Below are 22,670 nucleotides of genomic sequence, written 5' to 3' on the forward strand. Positions count from 1 at the left end.
TGTCTGACCTTTGACCACGATGGACCCACTGCATTCACAGCTTCCTGCTGCGTTAGTCAGTTTGCAAGAGTATAACCCTGCGTCAGCTCTCTCTAGCTGTTCAATTTCAATGGACACAGAGTTGTCCTGCTGAATGAGCTTGTGCTTTAGACCACTAGAGATTTTGGTTCCATCTTTCTTCCATTCCACAGAGATGGGGAGAGAACCAGATATTTTGCAACATATCTGAACAAAGGACCCCAATATCTCGTGCATGTCTACCAGGGGTTTGATGAAGCTTGGGGCAATTACTTGCTCTGTTGCCAAGAGAACACCAAGACACAAGTTAGACTTTGTGAACATATTATTATGTATAGCAGCAGCGGCGTGTTTTAGAAACTAACCTAATACAATTAGCTTGACTTTGCAGGTACAGCTACTGATGTAGTTTACCACCTCAAAGACATACTCTCCTTCATCCTCTGTCTGCGCAGCCTGAATCTTTAAGCTGCTGATATTGTTCTCAAAGATCAGCTTGTGCTGCCTGATGGACTTGAGCTCCCTGCCATCTTTCATCCATTTCACCCTGAGTTCAGGGGAGCCTGTAACCTTACAGTCCAGACTGACTGGATCTCCAACTGTAACCTTTACCACCTCAGGTTTCTCTGTGATCTGCGGAGGCACTAAAATCCCAAGCAAAGTCAACAATTCAGAACGTTTCTGAGCCAGAGTGTAAAAAGATTTTATAGCTGCAACTAGTTACCTTGCACTGTGAGGGCGGCAAAACACTTATCCTGCCCAGCCTCATTTACCACCTGGCAGGTGTATTTGCCACTGTGTATCGCCTCACAGGCAGGGATCCGGAGTGTAGCCACATTGCTTTCAAATGTTCTCTGAATCTTTGGATCCTCCAATATCCAATTCTCATCTTTTTTCCACTGTACAGAGGTGATGGGAGAGCCTTTCACAATGCACTGAAACTCTGCCATTTTACCCAGAACAGTAGCAGTGTTCTCAATTGTCTTGATGAATGTTGGTGGTTCTATTAGGAAAGAATGAAATATTAAAGTTTAAAGACCTCACCTCAAATGAAAATATGCAGAATTATTCTTCTGCTTAGACCAACCTTTGAGGCTTAGTGTAGTCTTACAAGTACAGCTTTCCACCTCGTTAGCAACAGTGCATTGATATTCACCAATATCTACAGCATCACATTTGTGCACTTCAAGACACACAGTGTCATTTAACTGAGAGAAGGCATGTTTAGCACTGGGTTTGAGCTCCTTTCCATCTTTGTGCCATGTTATCTCAAAGGGACCCGTCCCAGCAACTTGACACTCTAACATGGCAGTGGAGCCCTTCACAACATCAGCTCGAGCCAGTTCTCTAATAAATGATGGCGGTTCTGAAATGAGGGAGAGCAAACGGTCATGAACCTATTCTACTCCAGCAGGTCCATACTTGCTGGTCCAGAGGTTTACAGTTCATATAGGTAAAAATATTGGATAGCCCTGTTGTTTATTTTATGTTTAACTTAAATCAGATCAGTCTAGCTCTTTGTTTGAGGGAAACCACTGCTTTGAATTCAATGCTGTTGTAATTCTAGCACAATGAACATCGTGTACTTTGATTCAACACACCTTTGACCTTCAACTCCATGCTGCAGCTCTCACTGCCAGCTTCATTACGAGCTTCGCAGTAGTAAAGCCCACTATGTTTAACTTCAGCCCCACAGACTTCCAGTGTTGCCACAGAGTTGACAAAGGCCATCTTATAGTGATCAGTGGGGCTGATTTCAGAGCCTTCTTTGAACCAGTAGATGTCAATCTCAGGTGTGCCGGTCACCTGGCACTCAAAAACCTTACTCTGACCAGGACAAACTACAGACACACGGGCTGGGATCTGTGTAAACTTTGGAGGCACTAAGGAATAAAAGAGAGTGACTGATAAACCATCAGATGAACAACATGGGGGACACATTCACAAAGTGCATGTTTCCATCCAAGTGTTGATAACATTTTAAGCAAACTCATAGCAAGTTTTGGGAACTTGCAAGGGGGGTGTTTTGGAAAATTTAGGTACGAATTATCAGTCGAAAGTGGAGATTTAATGTGAATCAAAGGGAAAAGGTCAAATATAATGTGAGAAAAATGTCTCCAACAGATGGCTGGAGGCATACTTGGCAACTCAGTTTCACATAAAGATTAATAACCTTTGACAAAGAGTGTTGCTTGGCATGAAGCGGAGCCAACATCGTTCTGTATTTGGCAGACATAGTCTCCAGAATCTGTGGTTTTTGCGAAGAAGAGTTCCAGTGTGCTCGAGGTGTTATCTTTGATCACTGACCAGTCAGCACTGGACAGGATCTCTTTACTGCTTTTAAACCATTTGGTGGTGAGTGGTGGTGTGCCAGAGAACAGTACACTAAATTGGACTTTTGAGCCAGGCAAAACATTTATGGATTCAGGTTTTTCAAGAATGCACGGGGATTCTGAAAGACAGAGACAAAGCAATTCTGGGTAAAAATGCGTCTAACTATATTTCTTTGTACACATCCATCTGCTCAATGGTACAAAAATGTGTTCAGACCTTTCACAAATAAGACTCCAGAGCACTGGACCGTTCCTGCTTTATTTGTAGCAATGCAGGTATAATTGCCACTGTCTTTAGTGTCAAGATTGGAGATTTCTAGAAACGGAACATTTTCAAAGAATGTGCATTTGTGTTTGTCATCGGTCTGGATCTCTTTCTCATCTTTGTACCACTGTATGGTTATTGGAAGAGAACCAGACACGAGACACTCCAGATGCGCAAATGATCCTTTGACACCCTCTGTCTGTTTCAGTTTTCTTGTAAAAGACGGAGGAATTATTTGATCTAACATGGACAAAAGAAAAAGGCGAGTGAGAAACAAAGCAAGATTAAATTAAACAAAACTAAGGTGACAGACATTAAGAACAGACCGAGAATGGTGAGTGTGGCATCACACGAACTTTGTCCAACATCGTTTGAAACCTCAAAGACATATTCACCACCATCACTTTTCTGAGTTTTAATAATCTTCAACACAGAACTGGTATCTTTGCTCTGTACTTTATATCTCTGGCCTGAGGTCAGCTCCTTGCCAGCCTTTAGCCATCTGACCTTCAGGGGTTTTGTGCCTGAGAACCTGGCTTCCAGAGTAGCCGGATCCCCCTGAGTCACACTGATAGACTTTACCTCTTCTGTGATTTTTGCTGGTTCTGGGGTGTCCCAAAAAAAGAAAAACAGTCAGCAAAGATCTTAAAGCTTCCTATATTACAACACATCAATTACAAACCTCAACCTGAGCCTCCAGAACACTAAAGATTCTACACTTTGGTTCTTGTCAGCTTACAAGGTCACATTCATGTAATTTCAAGCATGAATGAGTATAAAAGTCATCAATGTTTCAGTCAAATCTCATTGTCTTGAGTGAAACTTCCTGCTAATATATTCAGATTTTAGAAAGCCATGTGAAAAAAAGTACACCTTCATTCTAAGGTTCCACATATCAGGACATTCTCGCTTAACTCAGTTTACTGATGTTTGCCAGCATTTGTTTATGCATAACTTTCTTAATGTCCCACCAAACTATTTATATCAGATTCCTGTTTCTGCTTTACAGTAGAATCTGTGTGACAATCACTTTGAAGTCTCTGTGTGCCGAGTTTCTTTTTTGCTTTTATTGTCAGCGTTGTGTGTTCATTTCTGAAGGAAAGAGCGTATGTTTGCTCTCATTAGGACAGAAATGTGTGTTGGTGTGTGGAACTTTAGCCCGATTTTTATATTCTTAACTGGCATTAATGAGACATTTCAGGGCATTTTACGAGGCAACAAGAAAGTAATGGAAAGAGTTGTGTAACGAATGACTTTCTCCGGTGAGTAATTAAGTAATGTGATGTCTCTGATATGCTATTTAGTGACGAGAGCCAATGAGAGCGAAGCAAGAATCGAAGAGAATCAAATTGAAATGTGAAGAAGATTGATAAGTGATATCATTAAATTCTTATCTTCTGATTTCTGGACTTTGACTAAGCCTTTGCAATACCTTTATTTTCTTTTTCGGCCATGATGTTGTAGTTTTGCTGGTGTACTTGGGAATACTGACCCTTATTTACTAATATGTGCATGGAAATGTTCCTACTTTGTGCAAAAAGTCTACATGCAAAATCACAGATGATGATATAAGTAATTTTTAATTTAAGACCATTTAAAATAAGGAATACTGTTATATGTTTAGATTAAAAGGTAAAAGCCTGCATCCTTACCTTGAATATTTTATATGCTTTACATGTATTTTTTTTAATCTAATTGTAATTCTGAGCACTTTGTGTCTTATGGTGTTTGAAAAAAACTGACTGATGACCAATAATTACATTATAATCATTATAATAATAATTAATATTATTCAAAGTGTGACATGGACACGCTTGCAAAAGTTGCAATATGTTGCAGTAAGCTGCCATGCCAGCAGAGGGAGACATTTTTTGCAAGCCAACATAATGATCACAGGAACACGTTTACATTTAAATATATATTTGCTGCTTAAATTAATAATTTCTGCCAATTAGGGACCCTGTAATGCATTCATACCTTCCTTCCTGACTGCTATTTACCCCGGTAATTCCTATGGTAATTCCTAATTTTAAGACCTACTAAGGGCCAGTTACATTTTTATTATGTCCAAATATGTGGACTCTTAGAATTGAAGGAGGGTGCACTTCCCATTTCACAGGACTGCAAGAAAACAGTCAAGTTTATCAACCTGTGAAGGCATACAAAGATTTTAATAAGGGTGCAAACAAAGTTGAGTTTAATATCTTAACCAACCTTTGACTGTCAGCACAGCAGAGCATGTCTGGCTGCCAGCCTGATTCTGCACCTGGCAAGAGTATTTACCACAGTGACTGCTCTGTAAGTTGGTGATCTGCAGTAGAGCAGTCTTGTTCTCATATGTAATCTGAATGTTTTCAGCCTCTTTGAGCTCATGGTTGTCTTTTAGCCAGGCCACAGTTATGGGCTCAGAACCTTTCAGACTGCAAATCAGAGAAACCTCGCTGCCAGCCAATGAGCTGAGGTTCTCCAGCTTTCGAACAAATGATGGTGGTTCTGCAAAGAAAAATGTAAAAAGCTGAGCAATCTCAAGTAAATTCCTTCTGAACAAAAAGAGAACTGTGCTTGCTAAGATTTCAAAAATATGATACAGATTAAAATGCAGCCTTTTGAAATGTAAGGAGAAGAGCTTACGGCAGCTAACAACAAAAGCACCTAAACTAACCTTTTAGCGTTACGTGACAATCACAGGAGGCCCTTCCCACTTCATTCTCAACACTACACTGGTACAAACCAACATCTCCTGTTTCTACTACCAGAACCTGAAGTGCTAGCAGGTCATCTTTCACAGTAATCCTGTGTCTTTTGTCGTTCCGAATCAATTTGGAGTTTTTATGAAATGACACAGTAAAAGGAGCAGAACCAGAGACTTGGCACTCTAGCATCAGCTCAGAACCTTTCACCACGTCCCTGTGCTCCAAGCTACGCAGAAACAATGGCGGTTCTACAACAAAACAACAGACATGTAATATAAATAGTTACATCACCAAGAAAAGAAGAAGTAAAATCGTTAAAACTAACACTAAACCAACCTTTGACTATAACTGTGCAGGTGCAACGGTCACTTCCAGCCTCACTTGATGCCACACACACATAATCTCCAGTGTCCTCTACTGTACAATTAGCTATTTCTAGAGTTGCCATCAAGTCGATCAAGCTCATTGTGTATTTAGTACTGGCACTGATCTCCATTTCATCCTTGAACCATTTGAAACCGATGACTGGGCTGCCAGTTACTTTGCACTCCAGCCTGGCAGAGTCACCACTGGTGATGAGCTTGGTTGCCTCGGGTTTCCTCACAAACACGGGAGGTTCTGATAGAAGAGGTTAATATTCAGTATGAGACAGAAGAGATTTATGGTTAATATCATATCAGTGGCATAATCTGAAGTCAGGTTTATGAAGTTGCACATGATACTAAAGACTGCACCTTTCACAAAGAGGACTACCGTGCAGTCTACCTTCCCAGCATCGTTGGATACTTCGCACGTGTATTTCGAGGTATCAGTGGGCTTTACAGAGTGAAGCTCCAAAGAGCTTGAAGAGGCATCTTTTTTAATGAAATAAGTGCCTCCTGTAATTATGTCTTTTTCTTCCCTGAACCACTTCACAGTTAAAGGAGCTGTTCCAGTGAATGCTGTTCTTAAGGAAACTGTAGTTCCTGGAATAACATCCTGGTCGTGTGGTTTCACTGTGAACGCTGGCGGTTCTGGAGGCCAATAACACAAATTTACATTTTACGTTAGTATGAAATGATTCAGAGATTACACGTAAAAAAACCAAATGCATAAGATAAGCCAAGCCTTCGTGACCTTTCACATAGAGCGTGCCACTGGTTTCTTTAAAGCCAGCTGAGTTGGTGGCTCTGCATTTGTAAACACCAGAGTCAGCCTTTTCTAGCCACATGATTCTCAGTATAGCAGAGCTGTCTTTAAATTCAGGCTGGAATTTGTCTCCAGAAACAATCTCCTGGTCGTCTTTGAACCAAGTCACGGTCATGGGCTGTGACCCAGACACCTTGCAATCCATGGAGACAGGATTATCAATGTTACCGTCAACTCTTTTCAGCGACTTGGTGAAAGCTGGAGGCATTATCCGATCTGGACGTTAAAGAAGAAAAATCATTTATTTGCAGTTTCACACTGACAGGAACCACTGAGCAAAATCCAAAAGCAAATAACATTGTACACACAACATTTTAGGGCTATAGCATAATGCATTTCCCAAAATGTATGAATACAATGTGTTTTCCGTGTAAACACACACAGCTAAAACAAAGGTTTTAAGAAATTTCAGAAGTAGCTGAAACCAGCAGCCAACCTAAGACAGTGACTGAGCATGTGCACTGGTCTGTCGCGACTTTATTTGCCACTTCCATTTTATACTCTGAAGTATCTCCTTTTTCTGCAGTAAGAATTTTCAGGGTGGCAATATTATCCTTCAGAGTCATCTTATATTTACGGCCACTAATGATCTCCTTCCCATCTTTAAACCATTTCACTTTGAGATCTGGGCTTCCAGAGACCGTGCACTCCAATGCGGCTGAGTCCCCTGCCGTCACACTAATGGACTCTGCAGGTTCTACAATCCTGGCAGGTTCTGGGATAAGACAGTTTTTAAGACAAAGAGTTTAGACATAAAAACCTGTATTACAATATGTAAAGGCATCGCTGCATCAAAGATGCTATCTGACCTTGCACAGTCAAGATCGCTTCACACTTTTGTTGCCCAGCCTCGTTCTCCGCTTGGCATGAATACTTGCCACCATGGCTGATGGCAACTGTTGTTATCGACAAACTCACAACACCGTTCTCAAAAACCATCTTGATATTTGGATCATCATCTCTTAGCATCTTGGAGTCTTTCATCCATTTCACAGTGATGGGAGTTGAACCTTTAATCATTCCTTGTAGTTTTACTGTATTTCCCAAGACTGCTGTAACACTCTCAACCCTTTTTGAGAAAGTTGGTGGATCTACAGAAACACATTACAAGTTAAAAATGGACAGAATTAAATCTGATTCCGCAACTGCTGTGATGGGCTTGAGTTTACTAACCTTTAAGTTTAGCCATAGCCTTAGTGGTGACTTTTCCCACATCATTTGATATGACACACTGATAATCTCCAATATCTGTAGTGTCAAATGTTTGAATCTCCAGCCTTGCTATTGAGTCTTGGGAAATCAATTTATATTTCTGATCACTGGTGATGGGTTTCTTATTTTTTACCCAAGTGATTTCAAAAGGAGCTGTTCCTGTGACCTCGCACTCCAGGTGAGCAGCTGCTCCCTTCACTGCCTCTACTGTCTGTAGGTCTTTTCTAATGCACGGTGGCTCTATGCATCATAGGTAAAGTAAATGCAGTTAATGCCAAAGTTTGTTTTTTGTCTGAACTGAAGTAAATGTAAAGTAAATCCTTGGACAAACCTTTAACAGCTAAAAGAGTACTGCAGCTTTCACTCCCAGCATTATTTGACACCTCACAGGTGTATCTGCCACTGTCTGTGACCAGAAGGTTCATGATCTCCACAGTAGCAACTCCACTCTTGAAAGATATTTTATATTTGTCTCCATTATTCAGCTCTCTTTCATTCCAGAACCAGTGGATGTGAAGTTCAGGCGATCCTTTGATTGTGCACTGTAAGCGTGCAGCTATGCCCTGTTTCCACGTGAGCTTAGATTCCATTTTCTTCACAAAGGCAGGGGGCTCTGAAAGAGTGTTTTGTTCAAAAACACTAAGACTTTTTATACATTGGTGAAATATAGAAAAAAGTCAACCAAGACATAAGAAAGCAAAAAAGAATGCAAAAAAGGCATAAGACAGCAGCACAGTATTAGTATCAGCTTGGAGCTAGCTAAAAACTCTTGTCAACATTGACCTCACTTCAGGTAAATGCATAGGTTTTCATCACAGCAAATGGAAAGATCACCGTTACGATCTTACCTTGAACTGTTACCACAGCCTCACAGGAGGAGCTGCCAGCCTCGTTTGCAGCTGTGCACACATATTTCCCAGAGTCCTTTAGTTTGGACTTGGGGATCTCCAGAACAGCGACCTTGTCCTCAAAGGACAGTTTACACTCCATACTCTGGTGGACTTTTTTGCCATCCCTGGTCCAGGTGACAGCCACACCAGTGTCCTCATTCACGTGGCACTCCAGCCTCAGTGGGTCATTAACAGCTGCAGATACTGGCTCAATGACCGTAACAAACCGGGGCTTGTCAATAACCTTGAGCTCTACTGCAAAAGTAGCTACACCAATACTGTTGGAAGCCTTGCACAGGTACACTCCCTGATCAGTCAGTTCAAGACTTTTAATGTGAAGGGAATACTTGTTCTTTTCACATTTCATGACATAGTTCCCTTCAGAGGAAATTGTTATGTTGTCCTTGTGCCAGACAACTTCCATAGGCGAGGATCCAGTAAGTGAGCACTGGAACACAGCTTGTTTTCCCACATATAAAGTCATTGGGTCTGGTTTTGATACAAATACTGGTGGGTACATCTCTATGGAGAGCAGGCAGAGCACACAAAAAGTTCAACAGGTTTAAAAAACCACCATTAAAAATAAACCTGTGCAACTCAGTGATCAATATGACATGGCAACATTTTGCTTCTTAATAGTGATATACTGCCAAATAATACAGCAGCTTAGCGCTATAAACTAAGCATACCTTCCACACTTGACCTTGATAATTCACAGTACAACACAGTGTTTGTATATAATTCTCTCTCTCTCAAACACATATATGCATAGCGATAATTTAAATGAGGTCCTTTTGGGATCTTACCGGTGACAATGAGCGAGGCAGTGCAGCTGTCTGTGCCGTGTTGATTTGAAGCTTTGCAGGTGTATTCTCCACTATCAGCTTTGACAGGGTTCAGGAGCTCTAAAGAGGAACTAGTGTGGTGGCTGACGATCCGATACTTTTCACTCTGTCTGATTTCGGTGCCAGATTTGTACCATTTGAACGCCACGTCCGGAGCTTCTTCAATCTCACATTCAAACTTGGTGTGACTGCCGACATTTATCTCCAGAGGTGTGATTTTCTGCCTAAAGACAGGGGGCACTGTTGCAGACACAGACAAAAAAAGCACATTTTAGTAATGAAATTTACTGCTACTCTTTAGGTAAAAACAAACAAACAAAAGATTAGGAAAAGGAATGGTGGAATGTACAATAATGGTGGATGGCAAGCCAAGGTGACTGTGGAGAAAAACAAAACCAAAAAAATGCCAGAACATTAGCCCCATGGTTTTACCAAAAGCAGCCTGAAAGAAGATGATATCAGTGTACGTGATTTTCTTGGTTTGTGAAAGATGAGGCAATCTGAAGCCCTTAAAACATGCAGAGAGACATTGTGGACGTGGAGAATGGCGACAGATCATGGGAAAACACGTTTAAAACAAAGCAGTCTGGTGCCACTTGCATGCCAATGTAAACATCCTAATGGCCAGATCATGACAAACATTATAGCAAGAAGCTTATGCACTTCAGAAATAAAATTACATTACGACTGTGATGGTTCTGGCCTTTAAGGAAATACTGACCAAGATGATGTGGAAAAAAGAAGAGAGTGAGTTAGTACCATCCAGTGCCCTGCTTAGACTGCTCATGCCAAGCTATGAAATGAATAGAGGAACCAAGGTGACAAATGCATATATTCATGTGAAGACAAAGGTTTGGAATGATCCACTGAATGATTAGTTGCTGTCAAAGAAAATGAATTGGATGAATGAGTGAATGATACATAGATTTGTCCTGTTATCAAACCTCTTGAGACCACAGTGAGCCTTGAAGATGTTGTTGTCCTGCCGGCTTCATTCTCAGCCTCACAAACATATTCTCCTTGATGCCTCTCCTTGACAACTTTGTTGATAACCATTGTGTACGTGTCATGGTCTTTGGAACACTTGAACTCTTTGCCAGATTGCACCAATTGCCCATTGAAAAACCAGTTAACCTTTGTGACGTACTTAATGGTAGTGCTGAAGGTTACTCTACTATCTTCTTCTATCAGTATGTCATTAAGAGAATTAACAATTACAGGATATTCTCTCGGTTCTGGTCTGGATACTTCGATGCCCTCTTTGGAAATGCTGACATCCACTGCCTGCTCAGTGGTAGTAGAAGTGGTAATGATAGACACTTCTACATCTTTTTCTTGACTTGTAATGATTGTTGACCTCACCTCCTGTCTTGAAACTTGCTCTGACTGCTCAGAAGCTATGTGAGCTTCAGTTTGAAGTTTGATATGGGATGACCGTTTTACCTTTGTGTCCATGGATTCCTGCACTACAACCTGTTCCTCCAATGTAGCATGCTCAACTGCCATTTTAGACTCAGTTTGAAGTGATGCAGAATGAGATTTAACAGCAGTAAAATCCGCTGTGCTCTCTGTCACGCTCACAGTCTTTACCATGGATGACACTGTTTCGCTAGAGCGAGCTGAGGTGGCTTGTGCCCTCTGAGGTTTGTCTAGTTGCATAGTACCTTGCTGTTCTGAAGTAAGAACATGGGCCTCCTGATACACCATGGAGTGAAATGCTGCCTGAACCTCAGTCCTGAGGTCAGCTGTCTGAGGGTATTCACCCTCAAAAGCTAGAGTGATCTCCACAGGGGCACCTGTTGTTGTGATCAGATATGTGAACATGGCCCACTTGGGCTCTCTTTGAACCTTGACTTCCTGTACTTCTACAGCGTTTAGGTATCCTACAACTTCAGCCAGTAACACTGGCTGTTCACTGGCTACAGCAGACTGAAGAGCATCTCTGAGCTGACGCTGTATATTTGAAGTGGATGATTTAGGGATCTGGATCACAAATGTCATCTCTTTAGGCAGAGCTGTAATATCTTTAGATTCTGGTGCCAAAAGGGACAACTTTTGCTGTGCATTAACAGCAACTTTGGTGGTCTCAGACTTGGTGATCTCTTGAGAGAATTCACCTGTCAGCACTCGCTTCTCGTCCATCATTACTGACTGCCTGACTGACTGACCCTCTTGGATCTGAACAGCAAAGTCCTGTTCTGCTGCCTTTAGAAAGACGCTACTCTCAGTGGAGATCTCTTTCTCCTCAATCTGGATTGGCTCAGTGGGTACTTTTGGCTCTACTGTTGTCTGACATGTGAATCTGTCTATAGCTGTTAAATGATCTGTGTGGCCCTCCTCCAAAGCCTGTTCATCTGTCACAGAAGTGACATGCATCACGTTCCAGCGATCCTCCTTCTGTAGTAGAGCTCGCTGATGCTTGCACTCTGTGCTAACTGGTGTCTCTTTTGACAACTGCACAGGCTGGTAGCACAGTTGGAGGATACTTTGTGGCTTGGGCTCAGTTCGAGACTGAGACTGAACTCCAGACAAGGACAAATCCAGTTCTGAGTAAAAATCAGCTGTGAGCTCTGGTTTCTCTTCTGAAAGAGCTGCATGGCTTCTTGCCTTTTCTTGTTTCTGCATTGCCACCAGCTGGTCAGGCTTCTCAACTGTGAGAATGCCCTCTTTGGGTAGGACCTCCACAGGCTGGGTTGACTGGAGATGCAGCAGGGTAGGGGCCTCTTTCTGGTGCTCTATGGTTATAGTGTCTGCCTTGGAGTCAAACTCTGATGTAGCCTCACAAACTACTGTTCTCTGCTCATCCTGACTAACAGTATGTAGCAAAGTGGGACTCTTTCTGGTCCCTGCGTGCTCTGGTGTTGGTTTTTCATATGTTAGTCTTTTCTCAGATGGAAGGAGGTCCTGTTCCGTTATAACCTGCAGGTGTAACAACTGCTTTCCTTCTATCTGGGACTTAATGGACATGGCACTGTCTAGATTAGGAAGCAACTGTGTGGACTCACCCTGCAGCATTCGTGTCTCTTCAGCAGTTAGAGCTGCTTTCATCATCGTATCTTTACAGGTATGGGCTGCTTCCTCAGCAGGCCTCTGAATAGAGAATTCTGACTCCTTGCAAAGAGTTTGCTTAGACTCGTTCACTAAAGCTGTGACAGGTGGCTTATGTTCTTTTCTAATTGCAGACTTAACAGCAGATTCTGCTGTTGCTAACTCAGTTGTGTGACCCTCTGCAAGCACCTGCTTTTCTGTGGACTGGGCCGAATATAAAATCTTAATACCTTCCTTAACCTTATAACCCATCTCTTCCTGTGGTTTGGGGATCTCTTGAGACTCCTCCTTCAGGATTGACAGTTGTGTTTTCACTTGATGACCACTGACTAGATGTTTAGGTTCTGAAGTGATTTTAACAGTAGCAGACTTCCTGTCACCCAGTGGCTCTGTGCTAACAGCAGAAAGTGGTGTGAGCTCCTCGACAACTGCTAACTTCTGTTTTGACGTTTTTTCACTGACTGCCTGAAGCTCAATGAGATCTGGCCTTTGAATGTCATCACAGTGCTGCTCTGTGAGGTCCTGACTCTCTTCAACAGACGATGTGAATGCTGCCATGTGAAGCTGTTTCGCAGGAACAGCTGACACTTGGTCTGGGTGAGTAGGAACCACAGACACCCGTTCCTCTGTCTCATGTGCCTGAAGTATTGCTGCCTGGTGGGTAACCCTCTCACAGTACACGGTGGCAGTGGAGACATCTACTTCTCTAAGGGAGCTCACTTGCTCGCTGGGAATGATCTGCCGATCTTCTGTGCCGATGGTGTAAACCATCTGATCTGACTTAGCTTTATCCTGGCCTGGGAGGCTGACCTGGTACAAGCGTGACTCTGTTGCTTGTTCTGTCACTAAAACCTTGTAACTTTTCTTCTGAACGGCTGTCTCCTGTTTGTAAGAAGCAGAGACTGATTCTTTGAATACAACAAGCTCTGCACTACAAGCGGTCTCACCAAATTGGTTGGAGGCTTTACATGTGTATAAGCCACTGTCCTGTTGTTTGACATTCTTAATAATGATGAAACCAGATCCATCTGAATTGGTTCTAATGGTACAGTTTCTACTGGGCTGGATCTGGAAAGGCCCCTTGAACCACTTTATATCAGGGACCGGATCACCACTGACTTTGTAATTAAAAGAAGCCTCTGTTCCTTCTGAGCACCTCACGGGTTGTATCTGAAGTGTGAAACTAGCAGGCTGACCTGTGAGCTTAAACATCTTCTCAACCCATTTCTCTGCCTGGCTGGCTTCAGGCTTTTTCACCTCCAGGTATGTGGTGCATGTCGTCTGGCCAAATCTATTCGTGGCAGTGCACGAGTACTTGCCCTCATATTCAGACGTGACTTGGGTGATAACCAGTGTGTACTCATCCTTCTCCTCTATCAGCTTGTATACAGAAGAGCTCTTTACAACCTTTCCATTGTGAGACCATTGCACAGTTGGCTTTGGAAAGCCAGATACTCTAACTGTAAACCTGGCGGTTTCCCCCGTGTTTACAGCTGCTCCGGAGAGCTGAGTAAGGAAAACGGGCTTTTCTTTTTTTTTCTCTAAAGTGGAAGAGTAAAGTTTAGAATCTGGCTTGAGTTCAAGTGTTTTAGCTTTTTGTGGTAACTGGACACCAGTGTAGTAGGTTTCCTCTTGTTCTTCCACAGTGGTGATGGTGGTTTCCTCTGTCAGGAAATATTGAGCAGGACATTGGATAATAATATCCAAAGACAGCAGCTATGGTTTTAGCACTTCATTCACAAAATCAGATATTAGGACTGTCCTCATGTAAAACAAATCTCAGCAGAGAGGACTTTTGCAGTCAGTTGTTGAGTTCAATCCGTATTTTGCTTTGTAAAAGTGAAAGCAAACATATCTTTATATTTAAATTACAATAATGAAAAGTCTTATAATAATGTCTCAGTTTAAAAACATTAAAATTTTGCTTTAGCTGCTGAAGTAATTATGAGGACAATCCTAGGACATGTGACAAAACTACAATAAGCACATTAACTATTAACAATTACATGAAACACAAACGCTCTGACCATTCTGGTTTGTTTTTGACTTCCGACCCATTTACAGTGTTAATTTATCAGATCACCACCTAGTGCAAGAATTGTGTCACAGCTGCCCTTAATTAGCAGAACTAGTATCAATTTTTTATAATTCTGAAATTTGTTTTATGTCTAAAATTTCTTCTACGTATATTCCGTATATATTTTATTTTCTTTGATAATTGATATTCTTTTTCTCTTTTAGCTTTTGTTTTTTAACCACTTATTCCACACTAAATTCTGCTCTGCATGGTGTGCACACAGTGAAGGTTGGGGAGGGCCTGGTTGCATTAAGAGATTTGATTGGGCAATGCAGTATCAGTAATGAAAATAAATGAATGGTCAAGTCAGTACTTGTACGGCTGGTTAGTAGCGGCCCTTTAATTGACCCATCGGCTCAAAAGTGCACGGCCCATTGGGAAAATACCCAATATTTCAGATTACCAGTTAAGCCCCAGTAATGCTTGATTAATGTCTGATTTCTCACGTAAGTCCAGTGTGCAGCTTGAATTTGGGAATAAAAATATTAACTCAGTGCATTGAATTCAGTAAGTTTTTTAAATACTTTCTTTGATTTTTATTGACAATTAGTCTGTATATAATTATCATCTGTTACATTCTTATTCATGACATATAAGGCAACTGTATTTCATGCATTTATATTTTCTTGAATATTTTTGTCTTTCATTCTGGAATGTTGCACAGAATAAAGACTGTTTGGTATGACTCCCAGAATCAGGAATTTTCAGCAAACTTTTCTACAAAACATCACTTTTAATGACTTAATTTTCTCTTTTAATGTTCATAGTGATAAATCATCCATTTGAAAGCTGGTTTAAAAAAGCAAGCTCAGACTGCATCAGAAATTTTATTATATAAACTGAGACAAACCAAGATGACAGCTGTACATATAAATGAAAGATTTCAACCTTAATATCAGAATCTTGCATTTTACTGGGTAAACATTCATACACCCCTAAAATTACACATATTTACAAGATGCCAAACTTATATTTTGTTTTTAAAAGGTTTTTCACAGTATTATCTATTTTTAAAATAAGTTATCAAGTTGCTCTTCTGTGACATTTAAAAATGCTTCAAAAAGCCATAAATTTCATTTAGAAACAGCAAGAACTTAGAATCACACAAAATCCACAAAAAGAAAAACTCTGCTAGAAAAACTTCTGTCTCATCCAAACTAAAGAGCTTCAAGTTTCCAAATTGATTTGTGATAAGATCACTGCTTAAAATGTGTTGTCTTAGCGTTGTTAGGGCTGGGACGAACTCACCGATGCACATCAGTAATATTTAGAAGATGATGTTTTATTTGTTAGTTATTCATAGGTGCTGCCTTTGAGCAAACACACAGGTTTTTGTATTTGTGATATTTGCCTGATAAAAAGAATTTGCCTAATACAAATAATAGTGTTGTTGCTATCATCTCCATTAGTGCAAATTTCTCTTAACACCAAAATAACAAAAAAAACCAGGCTGCTAACATTTTTAGATTTTGGATGCAACACTTTGTCACTGAATTGTAAAGACATTATGGCAATAATGTTGCTTTCAAAGAGTTACCGGAAAATAGAGAAACACATAAAGCCATGTTTTTTGAACAAAAGTGTAAAGTATCACATTACCGTCACTGACACGCTAAAAGAAACATTTACTACATACATACTCAGTTATTTGAGCGCTAGCTTTGTTCTTAGACATGTCCTATATGTACGACAGGTAACCATATTATTGTTAGCCACAATCCTAAACCAGTAAGAAAATTTTAAGAAACTAGTTAGTATGAAAACATTCTGTTTTCAGAGAAATATGACATTTTTATGCTCTCTATAAAAGCTCTCTATAAAAATAATGTTTCTCCTTCATCCAACCTCTATCCAGTCTTATCTGCAAACTTCTAGAAAACTTACGCCTCATGTACTATATATATATATATATATATATATATATATATATATATATATATATATATATATATAGTATAGTATAGATAAATTGCACAGACGGTCTCTTTGAATATAAGCTTTTCCTTCACACTCTGTTTTTCATTCATTCATCTTTTTCCTCCCCAAATCAAAATCTAATTCTACTGTGAAAGCAAAATTTAGATACAACACAAAATATGAATATATGACCTGTCCCAGCACCTTTACCCCTAAAACACCTTCAGCAGTGCTGCAGTTTCAATGCAGCCAGCTGTGTTTTGGATTATGCACTTGTATTCACCAGCATCACTCTGGGTCACGTTAGTAATGAGCAGATTGAAGTGGCCTGCAGTTTTCACCTGGATTATATACCTGCTATCTGTGATACGGTCTCCGTCTTTGTACCATTCAGCAGTGGGGTTTGGCTTACCATTAACCAGACACTGGAGAATGACAGGTGTCCCTACTGCTGCCGTTACATCAGTCAATGGTATGATACATTTCGGGGGTGTCTCAGTCACCTGAAACTGGAAGCTACACATATCACTGGACTTACCTTTAAATTCTATCTTTTCATCTTTTGCTGTGTCAGCAAATACATCAAAGTCAATGCTGACATATTTCTCTCCCTCTTCACTTGTTTTATTGTCAGTGTTGGCCACCAACCTGACTGCCCGCTGTGACTCATCAGCTTCTTGTTCAAAATCAAACTCCAGCTCAATTTCTGACACCTGTTCACCATCAAATGATGTGTTGCCAACCATCAAGTCAAACCTCTGGGGCTGGACTTTGGCACTGCCGAGGGACACAGCGGTCAGCTCCCTGCCCCTGGTCTTTCCCGAGAAATCCTTGGCACTTAACACCACTAGGGAAGCCCTACATAGAGTCTCTCCGACAATGTTGATTGCCCTGCAGGTATACACGCCACTATCCTCTGTTGTGACTTTGCAAATCTTCAGGAAATGATTGTCACTATCAGAAAAGTGCAAGTATTTTTTGTTATTTTGAGGAATTTTTCTATCACCTTTGAACCAGGATACGATGGGAGATGGAATTCCCATAAGTGAGCACTCAAACATTACAGTGGTGCCTTCTGGGTTTTCCATGTCACAGATTGGATTGATGAACCGTGGGGGCATCTCGGTGACCTCAAATGCTATTTTCAAGTCATCGTGCTCCTGGGTGACAAAGTCCACAGCACCCTCCTCATAAATACTTGGTAACACATTCAGAGATATGATCATACTCTTATTGTCAGCTGTGTATTCAGGTATGGTGATGATCTTCACCTGTTTCTCAAATTCTTTGACTTCATTTTCATCCAGCTCTACTTCAAGCAGAATCTCTTGAGGAGATGGTGAACGAGAAGAGTCATCTTCCTCCACATCAAATTTCATGACGTGCTGATGGGAGACAGCAGGTGGGACGGGTGTAAACCTTACTTCCTGTGATACAACGATCACTACAGCAACACTTCTGGCTTCGCCAACATAATTCACAGCTTCGCAAATATACTCCCCCTGATCAGCTCTAGTGACATTTTGAATTGTTAGTGAGATGCTGTCACCATCCCGCTCTATAGTAACTCTGTCATCCGCTACCAGCTGGGTTTTGTTGCGGAACCAATTCACCTGGGGGGAAGGTAGGCCAAACACCTCAGCATAAAATGTTAATGTGTCGTTCTCAAACACGTTTTTCTTCATGAGAGGTTTTAGGAAGGCCGGAGGGATCCCCTGCACTTTCTCCTGCAGGGTTGACAACCCCAAAGACCCTCTGGCCTGGCTGAGGATTTGATTTTCTTCCACATTCATTCCAGATAGAGTTTTTTCGATGCCCTCATCAGTAGGAGAGGTTAGGAATTGAACAGGTGAGAAGAACCTCTCACTTGAGTCTTCTGTTGATGGTCTTTTGTATTCTACAGGGGAGAATGGATATTCCTGAGGGGTCTTAAACCCACCAGATTCATCAGAACTTGGAGTATGAAAGAACACGGGAGACTTCGGAGTGTGAAAGGACTGTGCAATTGGTTGTGAGACTTCAGTAGAGGAGCCTGGGGTGTAGAACCTCTCAGCTACCTCAACTATGTCTTCACTCACAGTGCTGCCAATCTCTATGGACATCTCAGACTCAGGGGACAGCGGCCTCCCCCAGTCTGGAGGAGGACTATAGTAGTTGTACACTGCACCAAAAGTGACCTCCTCTTCCTCTATGGAGCCAGCTGCTGCTGCTCCCCCAGCTTGATCTGCTGAGTCTCTTTCCATACTATCTCCTTCCTTTCCACGGTCAGCAGCAGCTCTAGACCGACCAAGTGGGTTTGCTGTTGTGAGTACTTTAGGCTTGACAATAAATGTTTCTGGTTCTGACTTCAAGCGAACCTCAATTTTCTCATATTCACCCTTAATTTGTGTAGGAGACTCAATTAGATCATCAGCCACTGTGTTTTCTGATACTTCTCTCTTGTCATCCTGGGATTCTAGCATACTACCAAAAACACCGCTGTCAATAGATACTTCTGGGAACGAAATCAGCTCCTCATTATGAGCTTTGTCCTTAGTGGGCTCCTGTATGGAAATAAGCTTATCGCCAGAAAGTTCACCCTCCTTATGCACATACTCTAACATTAAATCAAATTCCTCTTCTAATCCTTTCACATCACGCTTCACATGTTTTTCTACTTCTTCTAAAACCCCCCCAACACTAGTATGGTCAGAATAATTTGCCGTACGTGAGATTTGAGCCTCACTTTCTACAGAGCAAACCCTTGGAACTGCACTTTGGCTTGCTGGTTTTAGAGATTTAGAAATTTGTTTGGGCTTAACAGTTCCTTCAGGTTGAGAAGAAAGTGTGGGAAGGCAGCTTCCTGCAGGTACTTTCTCAGACTCGAAAGCAATGTGGCTGCCAGTTTTGTCAAATGTTTCCCATCTAAATCTCTCCGCTTCACCCGCCTCAGTGTGTTGAGGGAGTAGGCCAAGTTCCTGTGACCCTGGTCTCACCACCTCTGGAGACTCCCGCATTTCCTCAAGAAACTGTTTAACTGCACCACAACTTACTCCTGAAATAACTTCCTTACTGACATCAGTGACCTGGGAGGTTTCAAAAGAGACGGGCTTGTTGGATTCTACTGGAGCATGAGAGGCTTTGTAAGAACTTTCACTTCTGGCTGTAGGTGAAGCAAGCTGAACACAGCTCTCTGTATGCATAGTATCAGGTTTATGTGGCATTACCTCTTCCTGCTGGTTAAGAGACATGGTAACAGACGGTATAAACTCCTCTGGGAACAGTGTTTTCTTTCTTTCCTCTTCCAGAGAAAGATTTTCCGTTAATCTAATTGGTGATGTTGATTCGAAAGTCTGTTTAATCTGAGAAACTTTAATTACAGCAGCAGAACCTTGCAGACCACAGCCGGATATAACCTGAGGCTCTCTAGAGAGACTGGGTCTGGATACAGTAGTTTTGACAGGCACGTCTGTTGGAGCTTGTGAACTCGGAGGTTTAACTTTTGGCAGCACAACACTATCCTGAGCTTTTTGGAAGATGTCAGGTTTCTTGAAATCCTCAGTTAAGCCATAAGGAGACTTCCTCTCTGTCTGCGATGGGGTGAAATCAACACCTGAAAACTTCTTAGGTTTTTCAACTTGATAGGAGACTTCAGAGATACTGGTTACCTCTCCCAACTTATTTCTAGCAACACATTTGTACAGTCCAGCATCAGGGTATGTAAAATTGCTGATATACAGCATGTACATTTTATCATGTATCTCAGTACTATATTTTCCAACAGTGGCTTCAAGGCAAATATGGTCATGATACCATGTGACGTCTGGAGCAGGTTCACCAGTTATAACACACTTCAAGACAGCTGTTTCACCCTCGGAACAGGTTATATTCTCTAATTCAGTGACCACACAGGGAGCTTCACCAACCACATCAAATGAGAAAGTAAATTTGTGTCTGACGGTCTGGGATGCTGCTTCACTACTCGGTCCAGATGACATTCCCTCTGTAAAAACCTGAGGTTTGTCCACACGAATATCCTCAGCCATCTCAGGGATGGGGGTGGCAGCTGTAATTCGAATTTCCACGGGTGAGGTGCTAAAAGATTCGTCTGAGCTGCGGCGTTTAATGATCTCCATCCGAGGCACCTTTAACGTTACCTTTCCTGAATCAGTGTAGGTCTGAAACTGCTCCTCAATCAGACTCTCCTGGTTTTCCTCCTTCATTGGTGCTTGTATTTTTACCACATCCGGTGTGACTCCTGACACTTTTGGCACCTTTTTGTTAGAGATTTCAAGAGTAGCACTGCAGATGGATTTGCCATGTTTATTGGTTATGATACAGTCATATGTGCCCTCGTGATCTGTTGTTGGATAGAATATGGTGAGCTTTGAGTTGTTAGATTTCTGTATGATATCATAGTCAGGATTGTGGTCGAGTGGATGGCCGTCTTTGAGCCAGTTCACAGTAGGTGGAGGATCACCTTGGAACTGGCAGATAAACTCAGACATCTCGCCAACTTTTACTTTAAGTGAAGATATTTCTTTAACAAATACTGGATGTGAGCCTCCCAGACTTCCAAGATCTTTTATGTTTAACTCCACATTTTCAACTCTTCCCTCTTCCTTCTTTATAGCACCTATTTCAGTACTCATCTCCTTACCCTGTGTAGATCTCAGATTTCTCAAATCTCCACTTCTTTCATCCCTCTGTTGTTTCCATTCAGTGTTTTCTCTTGCAGTTCCCATCTCCTTTTCCATAGCTCTCTCTTCTCTTACTTCTGACTGGAAGTGTTGCCTGCTGGATTTATCAACATGCATAGCATGCTTCTCCCTTCTAAACCTCACCACTCCCTCTCTTTCTGAATCATCCTGTCGACTAAGGGATGGGGAGCTTCTCCTGACTGGGGAAGGCTCACGATGGCTTTCATAAGAGGCAGAGGTAAGTTCATATTCCTCATAAGGACGCCCAGTGAGCTGGGTTGGAGAGTATTTCTGGACTGATGAAGCCTGAGAGTCCTTTTGATATCTTACAGGGGCATCAGGTGCACCCACATGGTGTAGCAAACTAGCATCTGCAGCAGGGTGCCTGGCCATAGAAGCCTCAAAAGGAGGTGACAGGTCACACTTTGCAATGGGCTGAAAAACTGACGGTTTTTCTGTTGAAAATAAATGTGGAGGCGGGGGTTCACTGGGGTGGGCTTCATGAGACATGCCACTATGATGGGGCTCACAATAAGTCAGGGGCAGTTGGGGCCACTCAGACTCAAGCTCAGCTGTATCCTCTTGTTCTACTGCATCCTGTTGCCATTTTAATATGCGCTGAGCCAGTGCTTCTTCCTCACTTACAAAGTACTCACTGTCCCTCTGCAGCCTTGTCACACGGCCCTCTGTTGGCAGTTCACCAGCCAGAGGCCACTGCAGAGTTTCACCCTCCTGGTCTTGGAAACCAGCAGGAGCAGACTCACTAGAAACACATTTCTCTCTGACTGTGTTTGCCAATTCTAAAGCAGAGGCCTCTGCGAGATTTGTTCCTGCCTCAGTGGTCTTCCCTGCCTGGAAAGGTGAGTAACCTTGAAGTTCTGCAGTCTGCTCTTGTTCCATTAAAACATCCTGTTGCCACTTTCTTATTCGCTGAGTCAAAGCCTCCTCTTCACTAATAAACTTCTCACTCTCACTCTTCAGGTCTGAGATGTTTTCCCTCGACAGCTGGAGCTCCTTTTCTGCACTCGTCTTCTCAAACAGCATCTTCTCTGCTCTAGCTTTTCTTTCAGATCTAGACTCATATTCAGCTTCTGCTGCTTTAGCTTTAAATCTCTGCAATTTTTGTTTCTCATGTTCCAGTTCTTCTACTTTTGTTTTCATTTGTCCTTTGACCAACTGGGCAGATGTTTCAAGCTGCTCTGCTACACCTTTGACTTTAGGTGCCATAGGCATTGGCACAGGAGCTATCTTTTTCTCCATTACTTCTTGTGGGGTGTGAATGTGCTTCTCACTCTCCTTGTACTGTGTGCCTGCTGGAATAGGCAGATCGGTTTCTGAGTTAAATGTCTCCTCTTCTGATATTCTCATGCCTTCCTGCCTGATCCCTAAGGGAAGGCGTTTCTCTTCGCATTCAGTTCCTCCAGTTTCTAGCTTCTTCTCATACGGAGCTCTAAAAAACTTGCCTGCAAACTGATCACATGGCTCAACCTGTTTTTCCCCTTTGC

The 22,670-nt window shown here is 41.9% G+C and overlaps 1 protein-coding gene across 7 annotated transcripts in view; it reads right to left on the reverse strand.

The window, feature by feature from the left end:
* Nucleotides 1–22,670, reverse strand: part of ttn.2 (titin, tandem duplicate 2) — a 219,954-nt gene that overhangs the window by 159,498 nt on the left and 37,786 nt on the right. For all 7 annotated transcript variants that reach the window (XM_085373731.1, XM_085373730.1, XM_085373729.1 and 4 more), the window contains 19 exons: nt 9,406–9,684; nt 8,558–9,121; nt 8,041–8,322; nt 7,671–7,949; nt 7,307–7,588; nt 6,934–7,212; nt 6,426–6,713; nt 6,044–6,322; nt 5,646–5,927; nt 5,279–5,557; nt 4,831–5,109; nt 2,943–3,221; nt 2,569–2,856; nt 2,192–2,470; nt 1,620–1,901; nt 1,106–1,384; nt 743–1,021; nt 384–662; nt 9–296 (listed from right to left, as the gene is read on the reverse strand). In XM_085373731.1, coding sequence (XP_085229857.1) covers nt 9–296; nt 384–662; nt 743–1,021; nt 1,106–1,384; nt 1,620–1,901; nt 2,192–2,470; nt 2,569–2,856; nt 2,943–3,221; nt 4,831–5,109; nt 5,279–5,557; nt 5,646–5,927; nt 6,044–6,322; nt 6,426–6,713; nt 6,934–7,212; nt 7,307–7,588; nt 7,671–7,949; nt 8,041–8,322; nt 8,558–9,121; nt 9,406–9,684 — 5,625 coding nt within the window. The remainder of the gene's footprint in view (nt 1–8; nt 297–383; nt 663–742; nt 1,022–1,105; nt 1,385–1,619; nt 1,902–2,191; nt 2,471–2,568; nt 2,857–2,942; nt 3,222–4,830; nt 5,110–5,278; nt 5,558–5,645; nt 5,928–6,043; nt 6,323–6,425; nt 6,714–6,933; nt 7,213–7,306; nt 7,589–7,670; nt 7,950–8,040; nt 8,323–8,557; nt 9,122–9,405; nt 9,685–22,670) is intronic.

The sequence above is a fragment of the Diplotaxodon limnothrissa genome, linkage group LG16, assembly GCF_057381915.1.
Source record: "Diplotaxodon limnothrissa isolate DT_005_m linkage group LG16, D_limnothrissa_male_GT1.1, whole genome shotgun sequence".
Classification (NCBI taxonomy): Eukaryota; Metazoa; Chordata; class Actinopteri; order Cichliformes; family Cichlidae; genus Diplotaxodon; species Diplotaxodon limnothrissa.